The sequence below is a fragment of the Leptonychotes weddellii genome, chromosome 1 (assembly GCF_054177405.1).
Source record: "Leptonychotes weddellii isolate Sample4059 chromosome 1, ASM5417740v2, whole genome shotgun sequence".
NCBI classification, from domain to species: Eukaryota; Metazoa; Chordata; class Mammalia; order Carnivora; family Phocidae; genus Leptonychotes; species Leptonychotes weddellii.
Genome location: NC_138369.1, coordinates 158809713 through 158832819, shown reverse-complemented (window position 1 = coordinate 158832819; position 23107 = coordinate 158809713). Strand labels below are relative to the sequence as shown.

Genomic DNA, 23107 nt, shown 5'->3' with positions numbered 1-23107 from the left:
TTTTTTTTTTAAAGATTTTATTTATTTATTTGAGAGAGAGAGAATGAGAGACAGAGAGCACGAGAGGGAAGAGGGTCAGAGGGAGAAGCAGGCCCCCCGCTGAGCAGGGAGCCCGATGCGGGACTCGATCCCGGGACTCCAGGATCATGACCTGAGCCGAAGGCAGTCGCTTAACCAACTGAGCCACCCAGGCGCCCCAATTTTTAGTTTAAATTTGAAACTATTTTTGACAATTTCTTTTTGGCATTCAAGCAGGTTAAAATGTTATCTATCCTCTTCTGAAATGTCGGTGAAAAATGTCAGCTTTGAATCAGTGACACTATATTACACTCTTTGTTTGTTTGTTTTGCTGCTTTACATACAAGGTTTTTCTTATAGTTTATTTCTCCCTAAGAGGCAACACTTTGTTAATATGGCTGTGTACAATTTTCTGACAAGTGCTGAACCTACGCTAACAAAAAAATGGTTCTTATTTATGATGTGTCAAATTACTGTTCTGAGAGTAGACCTTTCAGGTTGCATTCAGCCTTTAATTTGACTGAATTTAAATGGCATAAAATGCCTTTTAGTTGGGCCTTGGCTGGCATATTATATATCTCATTTCAATGAAAAACATTCACATGCAAATACGGTTTGTTTGGAGTGAGGACAAATGCAACTATCATGACTGATGAAGGCTTTTGATCACAGTTCTACAAACTGAAACCTTGAAAAAGAAGAGGCTATTTGGACTGGCATCTGCACTCCCATGAATTATTTAGTTCACATTATTCATAAATCTCTTTGAAGAAGAGGTTTTATGAGGTTTAAGGAGGAGTAGTCATAGTTGTGTTGCCAGCTCCAATGTATGCTGTAAGTGTCTGCCTGCAAAGGAACACTTCCTTTAAGTGTTCTATAGCCTGTAAAGTGTGTTACCTGAGTAGTCTAGCAAGTTAATCTCTAAGAAATGGCATCTGATGCCCATCTCTTCTTTACTCCATCCACCACTGAGTCTATTGGAAGGAAAAGTAGAGTAAGCATAAAAGCGGTTCACATAGATTATGAATAGAAGTGGATAGATTACATCGACAGAACACATATTATCTAACCCATTTCCAAGCATAGCAAGCTAAAAGCTCTCCTTCCTTCAACACCATGGTCCCTCTTTCCTCCCAATCCATGCACTGATGCAGCTGCCTAGAAGGACCTCTTTCCTCTCTTGTTCCAGATTGCCAGCCCACTTTGTTAAGCTGGTGAATTAATTTTTCTAAAACTTAATCCCACTGCTAATGACATAGCCTAGTTTTATACTTCTGTTTCTTTTGAATTACTTGTATACATACTTGTTTCCTTTACTGAAAGATAAGATCCCTGTGGGCAGGGATCTTTTATTAATTGCACTCTTTGTCCCAGAGCAACATCATCCCCGGAATTTATAGGGCATGTTCAGTAAATGACTATTAGATTAATTTGACTTGAATTACCCTCAAAAGGTATCCCCTAAGTGGAACAATGGATATGTCTTATATTGTTTCCAGTTTTTATCAAGGACTATAACTTCAAAATTATTTCCCAATTTGAAATACCATGGGAAATTTAATAGTGGTTGCACTTTAGGAAAAACATCCTATTAGGGGTCTTCTACTGGCTTTCACCTGGCACAAAGGAGTGACTCATGTTCAGAACCAGTTCAGAACCAGTTTCAGAGTCTGAATCACAACACATAATTGTAATTTGCTCATTTGAATTTTTAAGTAATGCTTTAGAGTTTTAAAATTAATGCGCAGTTGCAGTTTATCCTGCTGAATAGCTCTCTTTCCCTCTAGAGTGCACAGTATTTGATAATCAACGCTGGGAAGGAGGTTAGACCAGATAACCTTTAATGGTACCTTCTAACTCTGAGATTCTCTGATTCTCTGAAATCGTCCCAGGTGGGATTTTAGGCTTAACAGTAGATTCAAATGCAAACAACCTGAATAAATTTACTTATAGTTTGACTATTTAATGAGAACTGATTTTATTTTATTTTTCTCTAAAATATAAAATGTTGGGACTTCTCAACATGTTTATTAATATGTACATATAAAATAGTTTGCAAAATTATGAAAAATAGCATCATGACACAAACATTTTCTTTCTTGGTTAGTTGGATTATTGTTCCATAGATAAGAGGAACCAGTACCTAGATAGTGAAAGTCAGGATGTAGGACAGGAAAAGCCCCTGTGCTAGGAGTTGGAAGATTTGGAACCTTCTCAATTCCTTTCTTGAGTAGCTGGGTGGTGCTGAGAAAATCTGTTCTGCCCCTCAAGTCTTAATTTCCACGTATATAATTTGGAATTAATAGTATCAGACCTCAAAGTTTCTTTGTGAAAACTGTACAATGATAGGGGAATCTTAAAAAGCATTTACCTACTTTTTTTAATTCTGGGATTCATTAATATCAACTGTACAAAATTTAGAGTAAAACATTGGCAGGGAAACTTTCTTATTTTAAGAATTCACTTTCAACTTGACTTAGTGAAGTTATTGTTCCTGTAGGTTTCTTATCTTTTCAAATTTACATCCTAACCCATATGGTATGTTTGAATATATCTTTCATTCAATGTGATCACTTAAAAAGTCAGTGCTGAAATTGTTATTTTTTTTCACTGTGTATGTGACTATCACAGGCTCAAAGTAGAATGCACCAGTTTAAAAAAAAATAGTAATAATAATAACTTATGATCTCTTGTAACATTAGGTACTTTATTAAAATATAAGCCATTTCATATTGTGATTATTTTATAAATATATACTTAAACTTTGATAACTAGCAGTATTTGATATGTAAAATGAACATGTTTACCAACTGAGATTATTTTACAAGCCAAAACTAGCAGCTAAGTTCCTTGCAGCACAGGATGAAATAATCTTCCCACCGGCTCTCAGTAGCAATCTGACATTCTGGCAAAATGAGGATTCAGAGTATATTTCTGTATGCTTGCACTCATCAAAAAGTATTTTGTCCCTTTCTTGAATGACAAAGCTTTTCTAAATGGAATCATTTTGGCTCTATTTTCAAATTGCCTGAACTAATGTAAAAATAAAATAATGATGCTGGTTTTCTTAAGTGGGTCTTAAGTGGGTCTTACTCTGTGCACAGTTACTTTGTAACATTTTGCTAGCCTTTCTTCTAACGTATTTGTGCTATTCTAGATATGAAAGGCAGTTCATGACATTCTAAGATATTTGAAACCTGATTGCTTCCACCTGTGAAATACAGAGTGACTTGTTTAGTACATTGTAATTATGTATTTTGTAATTACAAGAGTTTTCATCTCTCTGTGACCCTTTCTGGCATTTTGTCATCATATTTTCATAGCGGACACTCTGTGAAGTAACTTTGTCTCAAGATACTCTTTTGGGAAGAGTTAATGCAAAACGTCTAAAGAAAGTCTCCATAAAGTTGGTGTGCAGAAGATGCTGCATGTACACCAAATAGACTTTCTGAAACTGAACTATATGACTAGATTAATGTCACCTATTGATATTTTGCCAATTGAGACAGACTATATTTGGAAGTTCCTTTCTTCCAAATATTGAAATAATGTGAGTGATATTACTCCATTCAGAGAATATTTGACTCAGATGAAAAATATGTATAGTCCAGACCATATCAGTCTTTTTTCAATTATTATCCATGTTTATTAAGACTATATTTGATACAGAAATCTGGGTCATGTTGGTTTTTTAATTCATTTATATAATACTTAAAATAACTTTAATTAAAAATGCATTTTAAAAGATATCTAATGTTCCTCAGGTGGGCCAGATTATGGTCTTAAAATAGAATTGTTAGACCCTCATCGTATCTCTGAGAAATGTCATCCAAATTGTTCTTGTTTTGTGGATTTCAAATTGAGATGTAGTCACAGTATATTCTCATTTGCTCATCATGTGTTATCATGCCTTAAATAAAAGTGAATCATATCTCCCAAACCACAGTCTCTACCCTAAAATTGATTAACAGTACTGTATCAATCAAGGAAGAATAGTAATATTTATTGACCCTGAGAGTTACATAGCAGGTAATGAAAATTTTCTGGAAAATAAATTATACAAAAAAATCACTGACTATATCAATATAAAAGTGTTAAATAGAAGGCAAAGGCAGAGAAACATAGGAAAAGAAGATGCCACTGAGGTTCTCCATAAGACCCACTGCAATCAAATAACAACAGCCCAGTATTTACCCACCTATCTACAATTGATTCAGTAATGTGATTTATTCTCCTGTCACTTATTAAGGCTGTAAGAAAAAAATAGCATCCATATGTCAGAAAGACTTGATTATATTATATAACAGTGAAGAGATCAAGTCTAAAGAATTTGAAAATGACGTTTCTAAATGATCCCATTCCCTGCATTTGGTTTATGGAAGTGATGTACTATAAATAGGCACGTAAGTACTCCTTAAATTAGCATGCCTTAAATACTGAATATATGTTAAGTGTGTGTATTCTGGGTCTGAGCTCATTTAGTGTGGATGACTTAATTTTAAGGACTCCTGACCTTACCTGAAGTATAACTCAGGATGAGATCAGAGAAGCAGCAGCGGCGTGCACAGTATTCTGGAAGTCCTTATTGGGGGATCCAGTAGAGGATAAAACCAAGTATTTCTTGATCATATGCTTGTGCATGGAGGAGCTTGACTTTGTCAGCTACACTAAAATGTTTACCTTTGGATCCCCTGGGAATTGAGCAAGTTACCTGAACTATGCTGGAACAGATTAGATAGATTCCCTTAAATTATTACCAACCATATTTTCCATTTACAAAGCTTTTCCAGAATTAACCCATTATCTAGTAATTAAGAGTTAGGGAACAGTGAGTCTATGTTCACTTCATAACTATTTGCTGGAATGCTATTGGCATATCAACACATGGTTCTGAGTTTTGCATCTCTCTCTATTTATACATCTTCTAAAAAATGTCCTATAAAAATATTTGATTATTTTTGTCAAATACCTTTTCTGTTTCTGCCCCTTGACCCATCTCTTGTCACTGTTCTCCTTGAGCTGAAGCTATAAACTGTTGAACTCAGTGTAAGCCCCAGGTGGTACTGATTCTCTTCCTTTAACTCAGTGAATACCATCATCCATTACAATGATTGCAAAACTGTTGTAAGTCAGTAAATGTGTTGACTAGATGGTACTTGTTTCTCTAATTGAAAACCATTCTTAACATTAATCCAGAGTTCAGCAGTTCTTCTTCCTAGATGAAAATAAAAGTAATGATTGCCAATGGTATAATATGAACTGAATAAACTGTTATATGTGCATATGACTACACAAAATTATTACATAATATTGTATTCTGTGTACATACACATGCACACATATGCATACAGATACACAGCAGAGAATGGTTTGTCATGTAATTTTCTCATATCACCTTCTGCCTTAGAATGTGAATATAAATGTCATACTATTAGTGGTCATGTATGACAATTGGAGAACTTTGGTGGCTCAGAAAGGATTCAAACAAGCATCTATAGTTGCTTTATGATTTTACCATTACTGTTTATGAACATAAAAGAATCATTTACTTTGCATATGTTTAAATTAGTAAAATAAAATATATTTAAGTTAAATTATTGAGTAAAGAATTCTAATTAGAGTAGTAATTTAGTAGCAAAAAACTAAAAATATAATTATGACATCTAGAAAATAGGAAATGTGATCAATCTTACTGATACTGGGAATTAGTTTTCTAAGTGTTTCTTTATAAAACACTTCTTAGGGGTGCCTGGGTGGCTCAGTTGGTTAAGTGACTGCCTTCAGCTCAGGTCATGATCCTGGAGTCCCAGGATCGAGTCCCGCCTCGGGCTCCCTGCTCAGCAGGGAGTCTGCTTCTCCCTCTGACCCTCCCCCCTCTCATACTCTCTCTCTCTCATTCTCTCTCTCAAATAAATAAATAAAATCTTTAAAAAAAATAAAAACAAAAATAAAACACTTCTTAAATCTAATAGTGTTCATATAATTAACAACCTAAAGTATGTATATTAAGTTTATCCATTAAAGTTAGCCACTTAGGCACTGGGGAATAATATGAGACTAATCTCCAAGAGTATATTTTTTTCCAGTTATAGATTTAGGTTATTAGAAAATAGCTTCCTGGTTTAGTAACATAGACATAAAATATAACTTCAAAGGATAGCTATGTACTTTATTTATTGAGAACCTTTTATTCTGGTAGTGCCTCAAAGCTTTCATCATAATATATGACTGATACATCTAAAGGTTTGCATTTATTTTATAGTCTCTTCTAGAGGCATGAGTTTGAGTCCAATTTTTTACAAGGCCTTGAAAACTTATCCGTATTCCTATCACAGTGAAACTCATAAGCCTACAGGGAAGTTTGGAATATAGCATAAGAAAAAGAGATTTGTAAATTGGTAGTGAGTCATGAAGTTTAAAGTGATTCTTGAGAGCAAAGAAATAAAAATAAGGGAGTGTAAATATTTTATATGTAAACTACCAGTGCTAGAAGCATGGAAACAGAGAGAAAAAATTCTTAATATAAAATAACAGTTATTTTGATACATATAATTAACTTAGTATTTATAGACTGAGGAAACATGGAAAAGAAATAATTAAACAGATTGCTTAATTCTCAAAATATGTATGGATAAAGTAGTTAGAAACTCAAAATAAACCTCTATTTCATCTCTCTAGAAATAAAATGTTTATTTTATAGAGGAAATTAATGTGTCCTACATTTTAAAGACTAAATTTCATAAACCAAAATTATTTCAGTGGTGTCTGTTAGCCTTATACATACCATAAATAATTTACTCACTTGATAAATTGACCACATTTAGTATAAAAAATATATAGGCAATACTCTACTGCTTTATATACACTATTATATTTAATCATATAAGAAAAGTGGCATCGAGAAATGGTAATATTTAAAACAGAAATAAGCCCAGATATTTAATTGAATATTTTAAAGATTTTACAGACTTTTTTATTATCAGAAATTTCAATCATATTCAAAAATAATAAGAAAATACAATAAGGAACATGCATCCCAAGATTACTTTGAAAAGAATCCCAGGCACTAGACCATTTTTTATAAATATTTAATTTTATAAAAAGATAATGACTTAAAAAAACATAGTCCAATAACATTATCCCACCTAAATATTGAGAATAATTCCTTAATATCATAAAATATCCAGTGCTCAGATCAGGATCCAAAGTAATCTGCACATGGCTATTGTTTTGGTATGTCCCTTAGGTTCCCTTTTCATCTTTGTGTGTGTGTGTGTGTGTGTGTGTGTGCCCTGAGATCTATTTGCTAAGGGAGCCAAATGCCAAAATTGCTTATGTGTGGTTTCCCATATTCAGGATTTGACTAATTGCATCAATTTGATATATTTTTTTTGTCCCCTGTTTTTATTGGACATTGGAAGTTCGATGTAGAGGCATGATCCCACCCAAATTTGATTATCCCATCCAAAAACAAAACAAACAAAATTTAAAAAACAAAACAAAACAAAAAAACCTTCTTAAATGGGATTGGGCCCTTCCATGGGAAAGGTATATAATCTCTGGTAGTCTCTCTTTTGATGATGATAGCACAAATGGTGGTAACTGAGAACTTGTTAGGGACTACAGAATGCTGGTTTTCAAATCCTATCATTTCCTCTTTATTCATTGGCTGGTGTACTTGTATGAAGAGAAATTTCCACCCAGCAAATATTTGGTTACTTTGCAGTATAAATTCTTTAGCGAACGTTTCTTTCTCAAGCATCATTTTTTTACACTTGTTTCCTGCTGTAAAATGTGTGTGGTTGAGAAAGAAAAAACTTGTGAAAGAAATTAGATTCTGGGCGCCTGGGTGGCTCAGTTGGTTGGGCGACTGCCTTCGGCTCAGGTCATGATCCTGGAGTCCCGGGATCGAGTCCCGCATCGGGCTCCCTGCTTGGCAGGGAGTCTGCTTCTCCCTCTGACCCTCCCCCCTCTCATGTGCTCTCTCTTTCAAATAAATAAATAAAATCTTTAAAAAAAAAAAAAGAAATTAGATTCTGTCACACGTTTTCAAGTCTTCAAATTCTAATGAGCCTTAGGAGAAAATTCTAATGTTTAGACCATGTTAGTTGATAACTAAGAAAGATGTTATTTTAAATAAATCTTAAGAGATTAGTGAAAGAATGTGTTTAGTTTTGTGTTGGATGGTTGGAGAAAAAATGAGAAAAGGGGGAAATGTAGGTGGTTATCTAGACCTGAAAATGCAATTATTTTAATTTCCATATATTGAAAGACTATAAGAATGTGGTAAGTATCTACTAAAGTAAATGTACTAGTACTTCCCCTTTTCAAATCTCTGTGATTTCCTTCTTTGTAAAAAGGAATCAAACTCACATGGTATTGATTAGCACTTCATTACTATACTATATCTAATGATTACATTTTGATGTAGCAGATTTTAACATATATGTGTTCATCCAGCCTGGTGTTTTGGTTGTAAATTTGTGAATAGCTTTGTGACCTAGGAAAAGTAATGTATCCTCTCTGGATAACAGTTTTGTAATATTTTGGATCTCTTAGTTTTCATTGTATTTATTTTAGAAAGTAGTGGCAGTATGTTCTCTTTCATTTTTATAATTTGCACATATGTATGAGTAACTTTTTCATATTTAAAATTATATTGTACAGTATCTATCAATGGCAATTAATTCTGTTTATTTATTTTGTTTTGTTTCACTGCGGATAAATCTGGGGCAAGGGAAACATCTAATATATCTGAATATGAAGTCACAGTTGTCAGTAACTTCAGTCGCCTTAGAAAGTCTAAACACTTTTTAAGTTCATGGCTTCCATATTAAGAAACATTGATCCTTTATCTATAAATTTGCTTATAAAAAGAAGAATACCAAACACCAGGCTAAAATATCAAAGTTTTTTTTTTTCAAAGAAATTCTACATAATCTTGAAATGAAAAGATCCATACTGCTTTAGCATTAGCTCTCTGTGAATAAATACCAGTAATATCTTTGCTATCTATTTACTAAATGTTTTGTTGCTAAATAATTTTTCAGCAAACATTTCTGAAGGTAACCGCAAATTCAGTATGTTCAACACTATTTACACATTGCAGATACTAATAAAATATATCACCCTTTTGTTATGACAGTAAACCTTAAAATAAGAAGTAGAAATTAAAAGAAAATGTGACTAGGTTATATCAATTTTGAGGTGGGTAAAATTTATCTAATCTCCCCTGAGTATGCCCTCATGCCCTATTTATAGTTCTTGCACTTCATTTTAAGAAACACTGTCTTAGATTCACAAAATACTTCACAAAATTATTAGTGATATCTTTAAGATGGAAAGTCAACTAATTCAAAGTAAATAAATTGTAAACATAACCAACTGATTATATTTTTACTTTTTCATCATTTATTTTGGAGTTTTTAGAGATAAACCTTTATTAATATAATGCCTAATATTCACTAACTAGTCAGCAATCATATAGAAATAGCTATGATAATTCTATTATTATTCATAGTTTTATTCAAATGTTATATGCCCAAGTTTTCACATTATTAATATAATAGCAATTACAAGTTTAATATTTAGCTAATCATCTCTGAAAAAATAGTATGAACAACTATAATGTTATAGTTACAAATTGCTGCTTTTATTATAAGTGTGAAGAAATGTTGATGTCATATCTAAAAGTTTTCTCTGGTCAAAGTACCTTTATTTCCTTTCTTTTCATTTTAACTATGAACATTAAAATTGCATTTTAAGATAATTTTCAGTTACTTTTGGGTGGTGTGCAATGTGCACTTTACAATTGACTTATAATTGGGCTATGCTGACAATGGAAAATCTTACAAGTATTGAACATGACATTTATGACAGTATTGCTGTCATCTTGCCTTCTTTTATTGAATATGCAGAGAATTATAATTGGGCTAACAAGCCTGGTAGCCTGGCCTCTTTCCAATTATATTAACCAGCCTAGTCTAGTATTAGCTGCCTGAACACACAGAAACAGGCATAGAGCTTTTGTTTTCCTTTCTATTCTATGTTGGTTTCTACCCAGTAATTTAAGATTACAATCATCTGCCTTCATGTAATGCTTGAGAACTTTCAATAATTCACCTCCATTCCCCTGAGAAATGTAAAGATTTGCCTTCTCTATTTTTATTTCTCTGTTTTTATTTAATTCAATATGAATCTTTATGCAATATTGGTTGTATCTGTTACATATTAAATACCAATTATTATCTCAAATATTCCTAAGGGGCTTTGGTAATTTTTCTTTCAATTCACACTAAAAATTTTAAGTGATAAATTTGAATTTGAAGCAAAATTTCTCTTCACATGAACAAATCAATACACTGCTGCATTGAAATATTTTCTTTGAAATTGAGGCAAATAGCATTTTGCATATTCTAACAATGTGTTTCAGCTTTGTGCAGTCTTAAAATAATACAAAAGAGGAAAATAATTCCTAGTGATTAGAATTTTAAAATCTACTAAACTTCTACCAAGAAACTAAAACCTGAATTTTAATTGAAAAACAAAGAGTAAGAAAAGTTAAATGCAACAATTTAAAAGAGCAAAGGAGTTTGCAGTGTATCATTTATTTGAAACACTGGATTCTATTGTTTTCTTTATCTTTTATTTTTTTCTTTTTCTGGTTTCTTCTTATTTTAGAGCATTCAATATACTTGTGCATTTCCTTTCCATATAATCTCAACTCTTCCATCTGCAATATTTCAGGTGTTCATCTTTGTCGGGCTTTTTTCTTTTCTGAATAGAAATATGAAAACAACCTGCAGAGCTCTCCTACAGAAACAAAACACCACTACAATACGTAACGGAGATGACATAGGATGTGCATTGCAATATTGTTAGCAGCAGAAAAAAACACTCTACAGACGACCTGATTGTTTACCAATAGGGAAATAGTCTCACATTCATAGAGACTATGGGAATAGACACAACTGTTAAAATAGTGAGTTAGAATGCTTATGCATGGAACTCTACATCAAAAACTAATGATGTAATGTATGGTGATTAACATATAATGAAAAATAAAAATAAATAAATAAAATATTTATTCCAACAATAAAAAAAATTACTTGATTAAAAAAAAGAATGCTATGCATCAACCTGGAAAATGTGAAGGAAAGCAGACTGAAAAGTAACGTGTATAATCTTGTTTGGGGGAACAACATACACAAAATATATATGTTACTGGCTTTTATAAAAACTGCAAAATTTATTTTTCTAAAAATAGCAAACTGTTTAGAGGTATCTATGCATCGTGTCTAGAAGCCTTCCTTTGAGTAAAGAACTCTCCTGTATGACTCTTCTAATTTCCTCATTAAGTGTACTTCTGCCCCAAATAGTGTTTGCCACTAGATATAAATAAATTGAAATTTCTACTTCTTAATGGAGATAATGCCATTTAAAGTAATGGAGTTTTCTACTTCTATATCTATGTGGTCAACCAAATAGCTGAAGTCTAGTGAATCATGAGATTTTGATTTGGCTTTGTAGACCCGATATTTTTTTTTTAAAAGATTTTATTTATTTATTTGAGAGAGAGAGAATGAGAGAGAGCACATGAGAGGGGGGAGGGTCAGAGGGAGAAGCAGACTCTCTGCCGAGCAGGGAGCCCGATGCGGGACTCGATCCAGGGACTCCAGGATCATGACCTGAGCCGAAGGCAGTCGCCTAACCAACTGAGCCACCCAGGCGCCCCATCGATATTTGTCGTTCAGTTGGCAACTGAACCGTGCCTTAAATCCCAACCTTAGATCACAGATTTTGAAATCAGACATAGCTAGGATCAAATCCCAGATTAGCTTCTTTCCAACTGTGTCACAGTCAGCAAGTAATTCTTAGTTTCCACATCTGTGAGACAATGATAACAAAACTTACTTCTTTTTTTCCTCCAAATTTGTATTTAAATTCTACTTAATACACAGTGCAATATTGGTTTCAAGAGTAAAATTCAGTGATTCATTACTTATATACAACACCCAGTGCTCATCATAACAAGTGCCCTCCTTAATACCCTTCCCCCATCGATCCCATTCTCCACCGACCTCCCTCCATTAACCCTCAGTTTGTTCTCTATCTTTAAGAGTCTCATATGGTTTGTTTCCCTCTTTCTTTTTTTCCCCTCCCATCGGTTCATGTCATGTTTCTTAAATTCTACATATGATTAAAATCATATGGTATTTGTCTTTCTCTGACTGACTTATTTTGCTTAGCATAATACACTCTAGCTCTGTCCATGTCATTGCATTTCATTATTTGTGATGGCTAAGTAATATTCCACTATATATATATGGTAATATTTTTCCATTATATGTATGAGTAATATTCCATTTTGTATATATTACATGTATATATATAATATATACCACTTCTTTATCCATTCATCAGTCGATGGGCATTTGGGCTCTTTCCATAGTTTAGATGTTGTTGATAATGCCTCCATAAACATCAGGGTACATGTATTCCCTACAAATCTGTATTTTGTATCCTTTGGGTAAATACCTAGTAGGGCAACTGCTGAATTGTAGGCCAGTTCTATTTTTAACTTTTTGAGGAAGCTCCATATTGTTTCCCAGAGTGGCTGCACCAGTTTGCATTCCCACCAACAATGCAAAAGTGTTCCCCTTTCTCCACATCCTCGCCAACATCTGTTGTTTCCTGTGTTGGAAATTTTAGCTATTCTGACAGGTGTGAGGTAGTGCCTCATTGTAGTTTTGATTTGTATTCCCTGATGATGAATGACGTTGAATATCTTTTCATGTGTCTGTTAGCCATTTGGACGTCTTCTTTGGTAAAATGTCTATTTATGTCTATTCATGTCTTCTGCCCATTTCTTAACTGGATTATTTGTTTTTTGGGTGTTGAGTTTTATAAGTTCTTTAAATATTTTGGATACTAACCCTTTATCAGATATTTCACTTGCAAATATCTTCTCCCATTCCAAAGATTGTCTTCAGTTGTGTTGATTGTTTTCTTCACTCTGCAGAAGATTTTTATCCCGATGAAGTCCCAATAGTTCAATTTTGCTTTTGTTTCCCTTGACTCTGGTGACATGTCTAGTAAGAAGTTGCTGCAGCCGAGGTCAAAGAGGTTGTGCCCTCTAGGGTTCTGATGGTTTCCTAACTCACATTTAGGTCTTTCATCCATTTTGAATTTATTTTTGTGTATGGTGTTAGAAAGTGATCCTGTTTCATTCTTCTGCATGTTACTGTCCATTTGTTGAAGAGACTGTCTTTTTTTCCATTGGGTATTCCTTCCTGCTTTGTCAAAGATTATTTGACCATAGATGCTATGGGTCCATTGCTGGGTTTTCTGTTCCATTCATTCGATCAATGTATTTTTGTGCCAGTACCATACTGTCTTGATGACTACAGCTTTGTAATATAACTTGGAGTCAGGAATCATGATGCCCCAACTTTGCTTTTCTGTTTCAAGATTGTTTTGGCTCTTCAGGGTCTTTTGTGGTTCTATACAAATTTTAGGATTGTTTGTTCTAGTTCTGTTGAAAATGCCAGTAGTGTTTTGATAGGGATTGCATTAAATGTGTAGATTGCATTGGGTAGTATAAACATTTGAACAATATTTATTCTTCTAATCCATGAGCATGGAATGTTTTTCCATTTCTTTGTGTCCTCTTCAATTTTATTTCATAAGTGTTCTATAGTTTTCAGAGTACATAACTTCTTGAAATTGTCATTAAAATGTGGCAGATGTGTGGAAAATATTCAACCTCAGGCTCTGGCATCTAGTAAGCACTCAATAAATACAAGGAATCTTATGGGTTAGATTTTAATTGTTAAATAATATAAAATATATTTAAAGTATATGTATTTCTTTAATTGAATTAACTAAAGTTGAGTTAAGGAGGGAGAAAGAAAAGATATACCGTCCTTAAAAGTAATTTATGTAGTCCTTATGGTGTTTGGAATTTGCCCTGTGTGTCTCCTATCTATTTTACTCTTTCTTATTCAAAGATTTTAATCATATACTAACAAAATATAACCAACTGTCATTTTCTTAATTATAGATTCTATTCATCTAAAGTGTGTTGATTATATAATCATAAATATTACCTTTTTTAGACTTTAACTAATAGTAATAACATATCTTTTTCTTACTAGACACTCTGTCTAATATCTAATATGTTTGTTCTCTTCTTCTTGTGCAATCCTTCCTTGGAACCAGCGGCTGCTTCAAAGAATAAAGTTAAAGGTGAGCTCCTATCCATTCTGCATGACTCACCATGATTCATTTTTCTGCTCAATCTTCTAAGCCATCTTAATTGATGGAGCCAATTCTGTTGGTGATAATACTAGTTCAGTGTACCAACATTGTCGTAAATTCCTATAAATATAAATATGTATTATTTCAAATATTCAGTTTCTGATATATGTCTATGTTTACATGATTGTTTGTGAGTTTGTTTGTTTTCTTGTTTTGCTTCTCACTTTATTCCAAGTGGAATACAGTGCTTTTGTGCACCAACATTTTGCCTGTTGACCTTAGTTCCCTTGATAAAATAGTGAATTGGAAAAAAATACAGCATAAAATAAGGCTGATAGACTCAAAGTGAACAAGCCTTCTAGAATTATGTGAAAAGAAAAAGACATCCTTTAAAAAATGAATATTATATACTGTATATTTCTATTTATGACTTTTCTTCCATTTCCTAGTTGCATTAATTTTATATTTGCTAGAATCCTGGAAATATAATTTCATGAGGGAGGATGTGCTTGTCTAATGCCAGAATATCTCCCTGAAAGGAAAGACTTTTGGCTCAATGCGTTGTTATGGTTTTGAAAAAAAAAAATCAAATATATGTATGCTACTTTGTCATAGGCTTATAGTTTGTATGTTTTGATTTTATACTCTCAAGAGTAATCTATATATTTATTTTTTCTTATTCTTATATAGCAAATATATATATATATATTTATTTATTTATCCTTCATTTATCTTTCAAGTATCTTTCATTTATAGAGCAAACCTGCATTGACTGCATTGCAAATTCAGAGAGCTTCTGGAATACTGGAAAGAACAATGTGTCTTGATTTTTTTTTTTTTTTTTAAGGAGAAAGGATTATATTCCAGGAACCATAGACTGGTAAATTTGATATTAAATTCCCAATAACATTTTAAAACAGACTCTTAAAACAGCAATTTATGGGTGTTTAGATAAAAAGAGAGTTCACTAGGAGTCAGCAGTTATTAGTAATGGCATAGAAAATTACCCTAAATTTCTCCCACTCCTTTTTTTTTAAATATATATTGGTTATTATACCAGTATCTGAGGGCAATAGTATAAACGTAATATATCTGAATATAATCAAATCATGTAGCAACTAACCCTTTTCTTACCTCTGCAGAAACTGTCATTCAGAAGATCACTAATTCTTCTTTAGTGGTCAAAATAATTTCCCAATCCTCTTATTATTCATTTTTTTCCTGCTGAATATATATTGCTTCTTTTGATTTTCTATTTCCCTTGGTTTTAGTGTCTCTTCATAGACTTCATTTTCTTCTTAATTGTTCTTTGCCTTTCTTTCTCTTTCCTTTTCTATCTTACTCTAGAATACGGGTTTCTTTTAGGTTATATCTTTGATCCCTGAAAAGATCACTTCTTAGAGTATTGGTCCAGCTGAATCCAGTAGAGGGATAAACTTCACCTCCTATAAAATAAAGGAAACAGCCATTTTCCATATGGTTATGTACCCACAACCAACCTCCCTCACCACTGTTGACTGTTAAGAAAAAGACAAATGATCCAATCAAATTCCTCTCCCGAAAAAAAAAAAAAAAAAAACTGGGAAAGAAGAAGGAAAGAATAGTAAAACTGAAAGAGGCAAAAAAAAAAAAAAGAAGAAGAAGAGAATTGAGAATCAGTTTTATATTTTGTGGCCATGAATTTTATAGGTGGACTGAATAAGAAGATGAATTAAGTCTGGAAAAAAAAAAAAAGCAATGTACAAAGAGTAAGAGTTAAGAGAGTGCCCTCATGGTGTCCAATTCTCTTGTTTTAATATAAGGTTCTATTTTATCCTTGCTCTTTGGGCTTAGGACACAGCTCTCTTTTAATTAAGCTTTCTAGATAGGTTTCTCTTGCTTGCATGGAAACAGACCAGATTAATATAATCACCCTCTTCCTCTAAAGTGTTCTTAGTTGATTTTAGTTAATACTTTTCTAGACTTGATTTATTAAACTTCTATCTGATATTTCCATCAGCCTACTGAATATTTCTACTTGGATATCAAAACTGAAACTCTCTCTCTCCCTCTCTCTCTTTTTTTTTTTTTCCAGATCTGAACATTTGGGGTTTGCTGTGTCTTCTCATGAACAACCATTTGCCTAATTTCCTAAATGATTTGAAACATGTGTAATTCTTGAAACATGTGCATTGCTTGCACATAATACCCAGTGCCCCCATAATTGATCAATTATCAAATGGTCCTAATTTTATGGGGATAAAATTATTGTCCTAATTATGTCATAATTTTAGCATGGGGATAGCAGCTTTTGCATGGATCCCTCTTCTTCAAATCGCTCATTCCTCAGAGCTTTCCTGGAGTAGTTTCTAACTTGTCTCCTGCTTCAATTCTCAACATTATACAATCTATCCTGTATTCATATGTCACAGTAAATTCATATATCAGCAGTCTACAATCTAACTTACATTCATATACCCTAAACTCATGTTTCAGTATGATCATCAATGCTTTGCCACTTAGAGATAATGAAAAAGATACCTTGGTGTTCCTAAAATTTCTTTGCATGAGATGATTTTATTTCACTCTATTATAAACTTATAGACTAACTGTATCATGTGACTAATATTGTTCCAGAATATTACAAAATTTCTAAATAGTTTTAGTCCATTAAATATATTTTTAGTCTTCAATCTGATTTTTAGGCTTTATTTTTTTATTCAGAATTTGGCAACTATAGTGGGGATAACATTTTATGCCATTTCTTGCTATTACCTTTAATCATATAATCATTATTCAGTGTTCAAATAAAAATTAACATAATTATTCTGACTTTGCATAAGAATTAAAAGATAATGAAGGGAACTCAGCAATCTAAATTGAGATACATATGTGGTCTAGAGAAGAATCGGCATTTCAATTTACTGGATTTGTACATAATATTATTAAATAAATGATTTATTCAGGTGTAAATATAAGGTCTGCTATTCAATCAAAATATAACATTTAGTATCCCAGTTTTCTCATCATATTACACCTTTTGAGGGTGAATTGAAAGGCACAAAAGAAGTTGAAATTGAGATATTGCTTTAAACTATAGTTTTGTCTTAAGTGGAGAACCAATATTTCAGTTTGTACTATATAATATATACTGTATATTAAGAACTTCCATTTTGTAGTCAGACAGACATAAATCCAATCCTGGTTTTTCAACTTACCAGATTTGAGCACCTGGACAATTTAATTATCTTCACTCAACATTCGGTTGTTACGAAAATTATATGAGATAATGTATAAAAAGAGATTAACCTAGGAAATGGCACATAATAACCTCTCAGTAAATTTTACCTATCATTTATTGTTATCATCATTACTATTATTATTTAAATGATGTCTGTGGAAAGAAAACAAATTAACATGTAGTCAAAGACAAATCCAAAATCTAAAACTTTTCTATGAGCAGCTGCAATATTTCATCATCATGATGGCATTCATATGTTTATATTCATTATAACATTAAAATAAACACATAAAATATAACATGAATGATCCCCTTAGGTATATGTATTTTTTTCTTCACATTTAAATATTAAAATCCAAAGTCTATAAATGATATCATTAAAGAAGTTCAACCCAATAGCAAAAGAAAAGGAAAAAAAAATTAAGAAAATTATGTTACAGTGAGGTTTATATAATACTTAAAATGTAAAAATTACTTCCTTTTATTATCAGTGAAGAAATTGAGGAATAAGATTTATATAGTTTCCTTTTTTAAATTTTATTTTGTTATGTTAATTACCATACATTACATCATTAGTTTTTGATGTAGTGTTCCATGACTCATTGTTTGCACATAACACCCAATGCTCCATTCAATACGTGCCCTCTTTAATACCCATCACCAGGCTAACCCATCCCTCCACCCCCTTCCCCTCTGGAACCCTCAGTTTGTTTCTCAGAGTCCAGGGTCTCTCATGGTTCGTCTCCCTCTCCAATTTCCGCCCCCCTTCATTTTTCCCTACCTACTATCGTCTTCTTTTTTTTAACACGTAATGTATTATTTGTTTCAGAAGTACAGGTTTGTGATTCAACAGTCTTACACAATTCACAGCGCTCACCATAGCACATACCCTCCCCAATGTCTGTCACCCAGCCACCCCATCCCTCCCACACCCCTCCATATAATTTCTTTTGAAAACATCACTCAACTCCTTTTGTTGAAGCTATGTTTAGATTTTAAGTTTAAAAGTATAAGGAATTATTCACTCTTGCATAACATCTACAAAATCTTCAATAAAAGCAACTCATCAAGAAACAATTATTGAAGCTTATGTTTATTTATCCCACACAAGGCTGATCTAAGGAAATATGTTGGGAATGTTAGAAATACAGCAGTCCCTCCTTCTCCACAGTTTAGCATTCCATGGTGTCAGTTACCAGCAGTCAACCTAGTCGGGAAGCAGATAATCTTCCTTCTGATTATTGTCAGGTCAATAGTATCCTAAGGCTACATCAGAATGCCTGTGTCATTCGCTTCATTTACTTTCATCATGTAGGCATTTTATCATCTCACATCAGCACAAGAAGAGTGAGCATAGCACAATAAGATGTTGATGAGAGAGGGAGAGACCACAATCACATAATTTTTATTACAGTATGTTGTTATAAATTCTATTATAAATATTGTTTTATTTTATTATGGTTGTTGTTAATCTCTGTGTCTAATTTATAAATTAAACTTTATCATAGGTATGTAGGTATGGGAAAAATCATAGTAAATATAGGATTCAGTATTATCTGTGGTTTCAGTAATCCACGGGGGGTCTTGGAATATATTTCTTGCAGATAATAGGGGATTACATGTAAGAGAATTTAAAACCATATTATGTCTCTATAATACATTCATTAAAGGGTTCAGGTGGAAGGTTGTTTTCTTATATTGTCAATGTTTACTATGTGCCAGACATTACACTAAACATTGTATATGTGTTTTCTAATTTGATCCTCACAAAACTCTTTGAGATAGATACTATTATTATCTTGATTTTTTTAAATTAGGAAGATGAGGCAAAGAGTTAAGAAATTTAAGTTCAGGGCGCCTGGGTGGCTCAGATGGTTAAGCGTCTGCCTTTCGGCTCAGGTCATGATCCCAGGGTCCTGGGATCAAGTCCCGCATCGGGCTCCCTGCTCCGCGGGGGGCCTGCTTCTCCCTCTGCCTCTCTCTCTCTCTGTCTCTCATGAATAAATAAATAAATAAAATCTTAAAAAAAAAAAAAGAAAAAAAAAAGAAATTTAAGTTCACAAAATTAGTTAAGAGGCAAGCCAACAATTCCAAATCAGAGTTACTGACTCCTGAGTTCTAGCTTTTAATCTATTAAAGGCTTTAAAGATTTGAGAGTAAATTAACCAATATTACAGTTCACCTTAATGTTATTTACTTATTTAAATATATTTATCTAGGTCCCATCCACCCAGGTAGGGTGGGGCTGGTAATGGGGGTAAAGTAGAATGATGATCAGTTGTTATTAGGAAGAAATAAATTGGACCTACCTAGTGGGACCTACCTAGTGGCAAGGGAAATATTCTCCCAGTAGATTTTTTGTTTTCCATTCTTTTTAATTCTTTTTCTTTGGGTCTCTCATTCATTCACCTTATGTTAACCTTATTCCTCACTTATTCTCTCTTGGGAAAGTGAGGAGGTAATTAGTTTCTCAATAAGAGGAATAGTGTTCTAGAAAAGCTTTTAGGCATAACTAATGTGAAATGCTGAAATCAGAAGAGGGTAACAGGGTTAAAGAATGTGTTCATGAAAATTTTATTGAAAGATGATTCAATGGGTCAAAATGTAGATAACTTTTCTTGTTTTTAAATTGTAGCTTCACTTAATATATTTTCTGGTTTTTATTTCTCACTGGATAGGGGTTTTGACATGTATTTGCCCTGTGGAGTATCTTATTACTTACTGTTGGACAACTGTCCCTCTTCATGTTGCATAATACAAACTAGTGTGGTCAGGATGGAAAGACCCCTCTAGATACTCCATCCACAAATCTAAAAGAATATTATTTTTCACTTGATTTAATGAAGTTTCATTTTCCCCTGTCTCTCCTTTATTCTTGAAATGAAAATAAAGGTTTGAGCTTTCCTGTGGACATGTGGGTAAACATAGCTCATTTGCAGGGTACAACTTTATATAGCAATTAGAAATTGGTTTGTGTTGTCACTTTAAGTTTATGTCCTTATTCCCATCATAAATAAATCATTGTAATTTTTTTTTTATTCTATCTAAACACATCTCATCCAAAGGAAAGGATCTTCTGGGACTCAGTTCATTCAGTTGGTTCATGTCATTCTATTATGTTAATAAAATAAGTATTTGCTTATTCTACAGCTGCTGTGTGGAGTTTAGAAAGTCTATAATTAAAATCCCAAGGTTTGTGGCTTCTTACAGGTTTCTAAGCAGAAAAAAAGTCTATTATAAGGAGAAATACCGTGATCAATGTTTAACAGTTGGGCATTTCAGGGCAGTTTCAAGAGAAGTGCTATAAAGCCAACAGTTAAATTACATTAAAAATAAATTCTAATTTTTATTTCAAATTAGATGGAGTGATGGTTATATGTTTTTAGTGGAAAAGAATCATTTGACTTGAAATCATAATATAAAATATTTATCACTAGTAAAGCATTCTTTTTTTTTTTTTTACTAGTAAAGCATTCTATTAACAGTTTTGGAGATGATTATCAGAGTACCTGGGTTTTAGTATCTGCTCTACTATTTATTTGTTTGTTTACATTAGTAAGGTAAGGATAAAAATATCAGTACTACCTACCTCATGGAATTATAATGATAAATAAAATGATGATTTTATAACGTTATACAAAAAGAACATGTGAAAACACTTTTAAAATAGCTAATTGATATCCAGATACACCTAGTTATTAATTAAATAAGGAATAATCACATAGCCAGGAACTTGATATTTAGTAATAAATAAAATGTGGCCCTTGTTCTGAGCCCATGCCAATGATTTGTGTACATGGAAAGACCATTTTATGCTTTTTCTTACTGAACATCTTTGGAAAAGGAGTGAACAAGTGTTTCTTAATTTAATAAATTTTTATTAAATGTCTATACTGTGCCAAGATATAATGGGGAGAAAAAAATATTGCTTAGTTTTGACTTCATGAGGCTTTCACTTATTTATTCTTTCATTTATTCATCCAACATTGCCAGGGACAGCTGCAAATATATCAGTGAGGAAAAAAAAGTTAGTTATATGCTACAGTATATTGCAATATTTTAGGCATTATGAAGAAAAAAACAAAGCAGAGGAGTAAGACATGTGGGCAGAGTAGAGAAGGGAGTAGAACAGGGAGATGAGGCAAGCAGGAATTTAGAGAGAGAATTGATGCTGAGAGACCAAGCTGAGGTGATCTGGAAGAGCAGAGGCCGTAAGGCAGTGAGGAACCTAGCTTATTCAAGAGACTGGGTGAAGTTAGAGAACTGTGAGCTAGGAGAGTAAATAAGAGAGAAATTGTAGAGGGAATGAGGACCCAAATCATGTAGGGACTTTTGTTTTGATGTAAGTAAGATGAAAAGCCACTGAAGTTTGAGCAGAGGAGACACATATGCTGATTTAGTTTTTATAAGATCAGTTTGGATGTTCCTTTGAAAACAGACTGCAATGAAAGCGATTAGCAGACTTTTCCAGGAAACCAGGGGACAGATGATGGTGGCAGGACTGGAGTCATAGCAGTGGAGGTGGTGTGAACTGATCATTTGATACCTAATAGAATTTGCTTACTGGAAGCGTAACAGGATAAAAAGGATGAAGCGTAGGATGATTTCAATGTTTTATTTGGTCAAACTTCTTTTGACTGAAAAACTGGAAGGACACAGTTACATTTATAAGATGGAGAAGACTTTGGGAGGCACAGGGTAAAATAGTGGAAACTATCTTGAATACATGAAATTGGAGATCTAGGTGACAATGACAGGTAGAAATTGGCTATATGAACATGAAATTCAGGAAAAAATTCTGCACTATAGAAAGAAAATCTGGAAATTGTTGTCTGTGGATAGTATATAAAGCTATGAGATTGGATGGATTTACCTAAGACATAAGTGTGTGTAGAGAATAAAACAAAAACCGTAGGACTGAATTCTTAGGTGCTCAAAACTCAAGAACAAATGGATGGTGAGATACAAGCTAAGGAGTCAGCAACTGAGTTAAATATTCCTGATAGATGAGACCTGAGAATGTACCATTGGGTTTATCAGTGTGGAATCACTGGGGAACTTGGTAATTGCCAGTTAGTATAAAATATAGAGATTAATCAAATATTCACCTGAAGAAATGAAAATTTGCTACTGTAAAACAATGGCATAGTAGTTCAATGAGATCTGATTACAGAGACATTTACTTAGTAGAAGAAGGCTCCAGGGAAACCTTCTCGGAAAAAGTGATGATCAGAAGAGAACGACAGAACTAATCAGAGCTAAGTAGGTGAAGAAAAGAGGGAAGAACTTTCCAAGTCAAGGAATGGCAGCAGGAGACTAAAAGCCAATATAGTTTCTGTGGAGGAATCAATGAGAGCAAGGGTCAAAATAGCAGTGGATATCAAATCCAAAATATCTTTGCCAAGACCAATGCCAAGAAGTTTACCTCCTATGTTTTCATCTAGGAGTTTTATGGCTTTAGGTCTTATGTCCAAGTCTTCAATACATTTCATGTTGATTTTTATGTAGGCTGTACATTAGTGGTCCAGTTTCATTGTTTTGCAGATGGCTATCCAGTTTTCCTAACACCATTTATTAAAGAGACTATCTTTTCCTCATTGCCACTGGACA

The 23107-nt window shown here is 33.1% G+C and overlaps 1 protein-coding gene across 3 annotated transcripts in view; it reads left to right on the top strand.

Moving 5' to 3' along the window:
* CADM2 (cell adhesion molecule 2) overlaps positions 1 to 23107 on the top strand; it is a 1012057-nt gene that overhangs the window by 704401 nt on the left and 284549 nt on the right. For 2 of the 3 annotated variants that reach the window (XM_081798566.1, XM_031041510.2), the window contains exon 2: positions 14239 to 14265. The exons of the other annotated variant lie outside the window; for it this stretch is intronic. In XM_081798566.1, coding sequence (XP_081654692.1) covers positions 14239 to 14265 — 27 coding nt within the window. The remainder of the gene's footprint in view (positions 1 to 14238; positions 14266 to 23107) is intronic. 3 annotated transcript variants of the gene reach the window in all.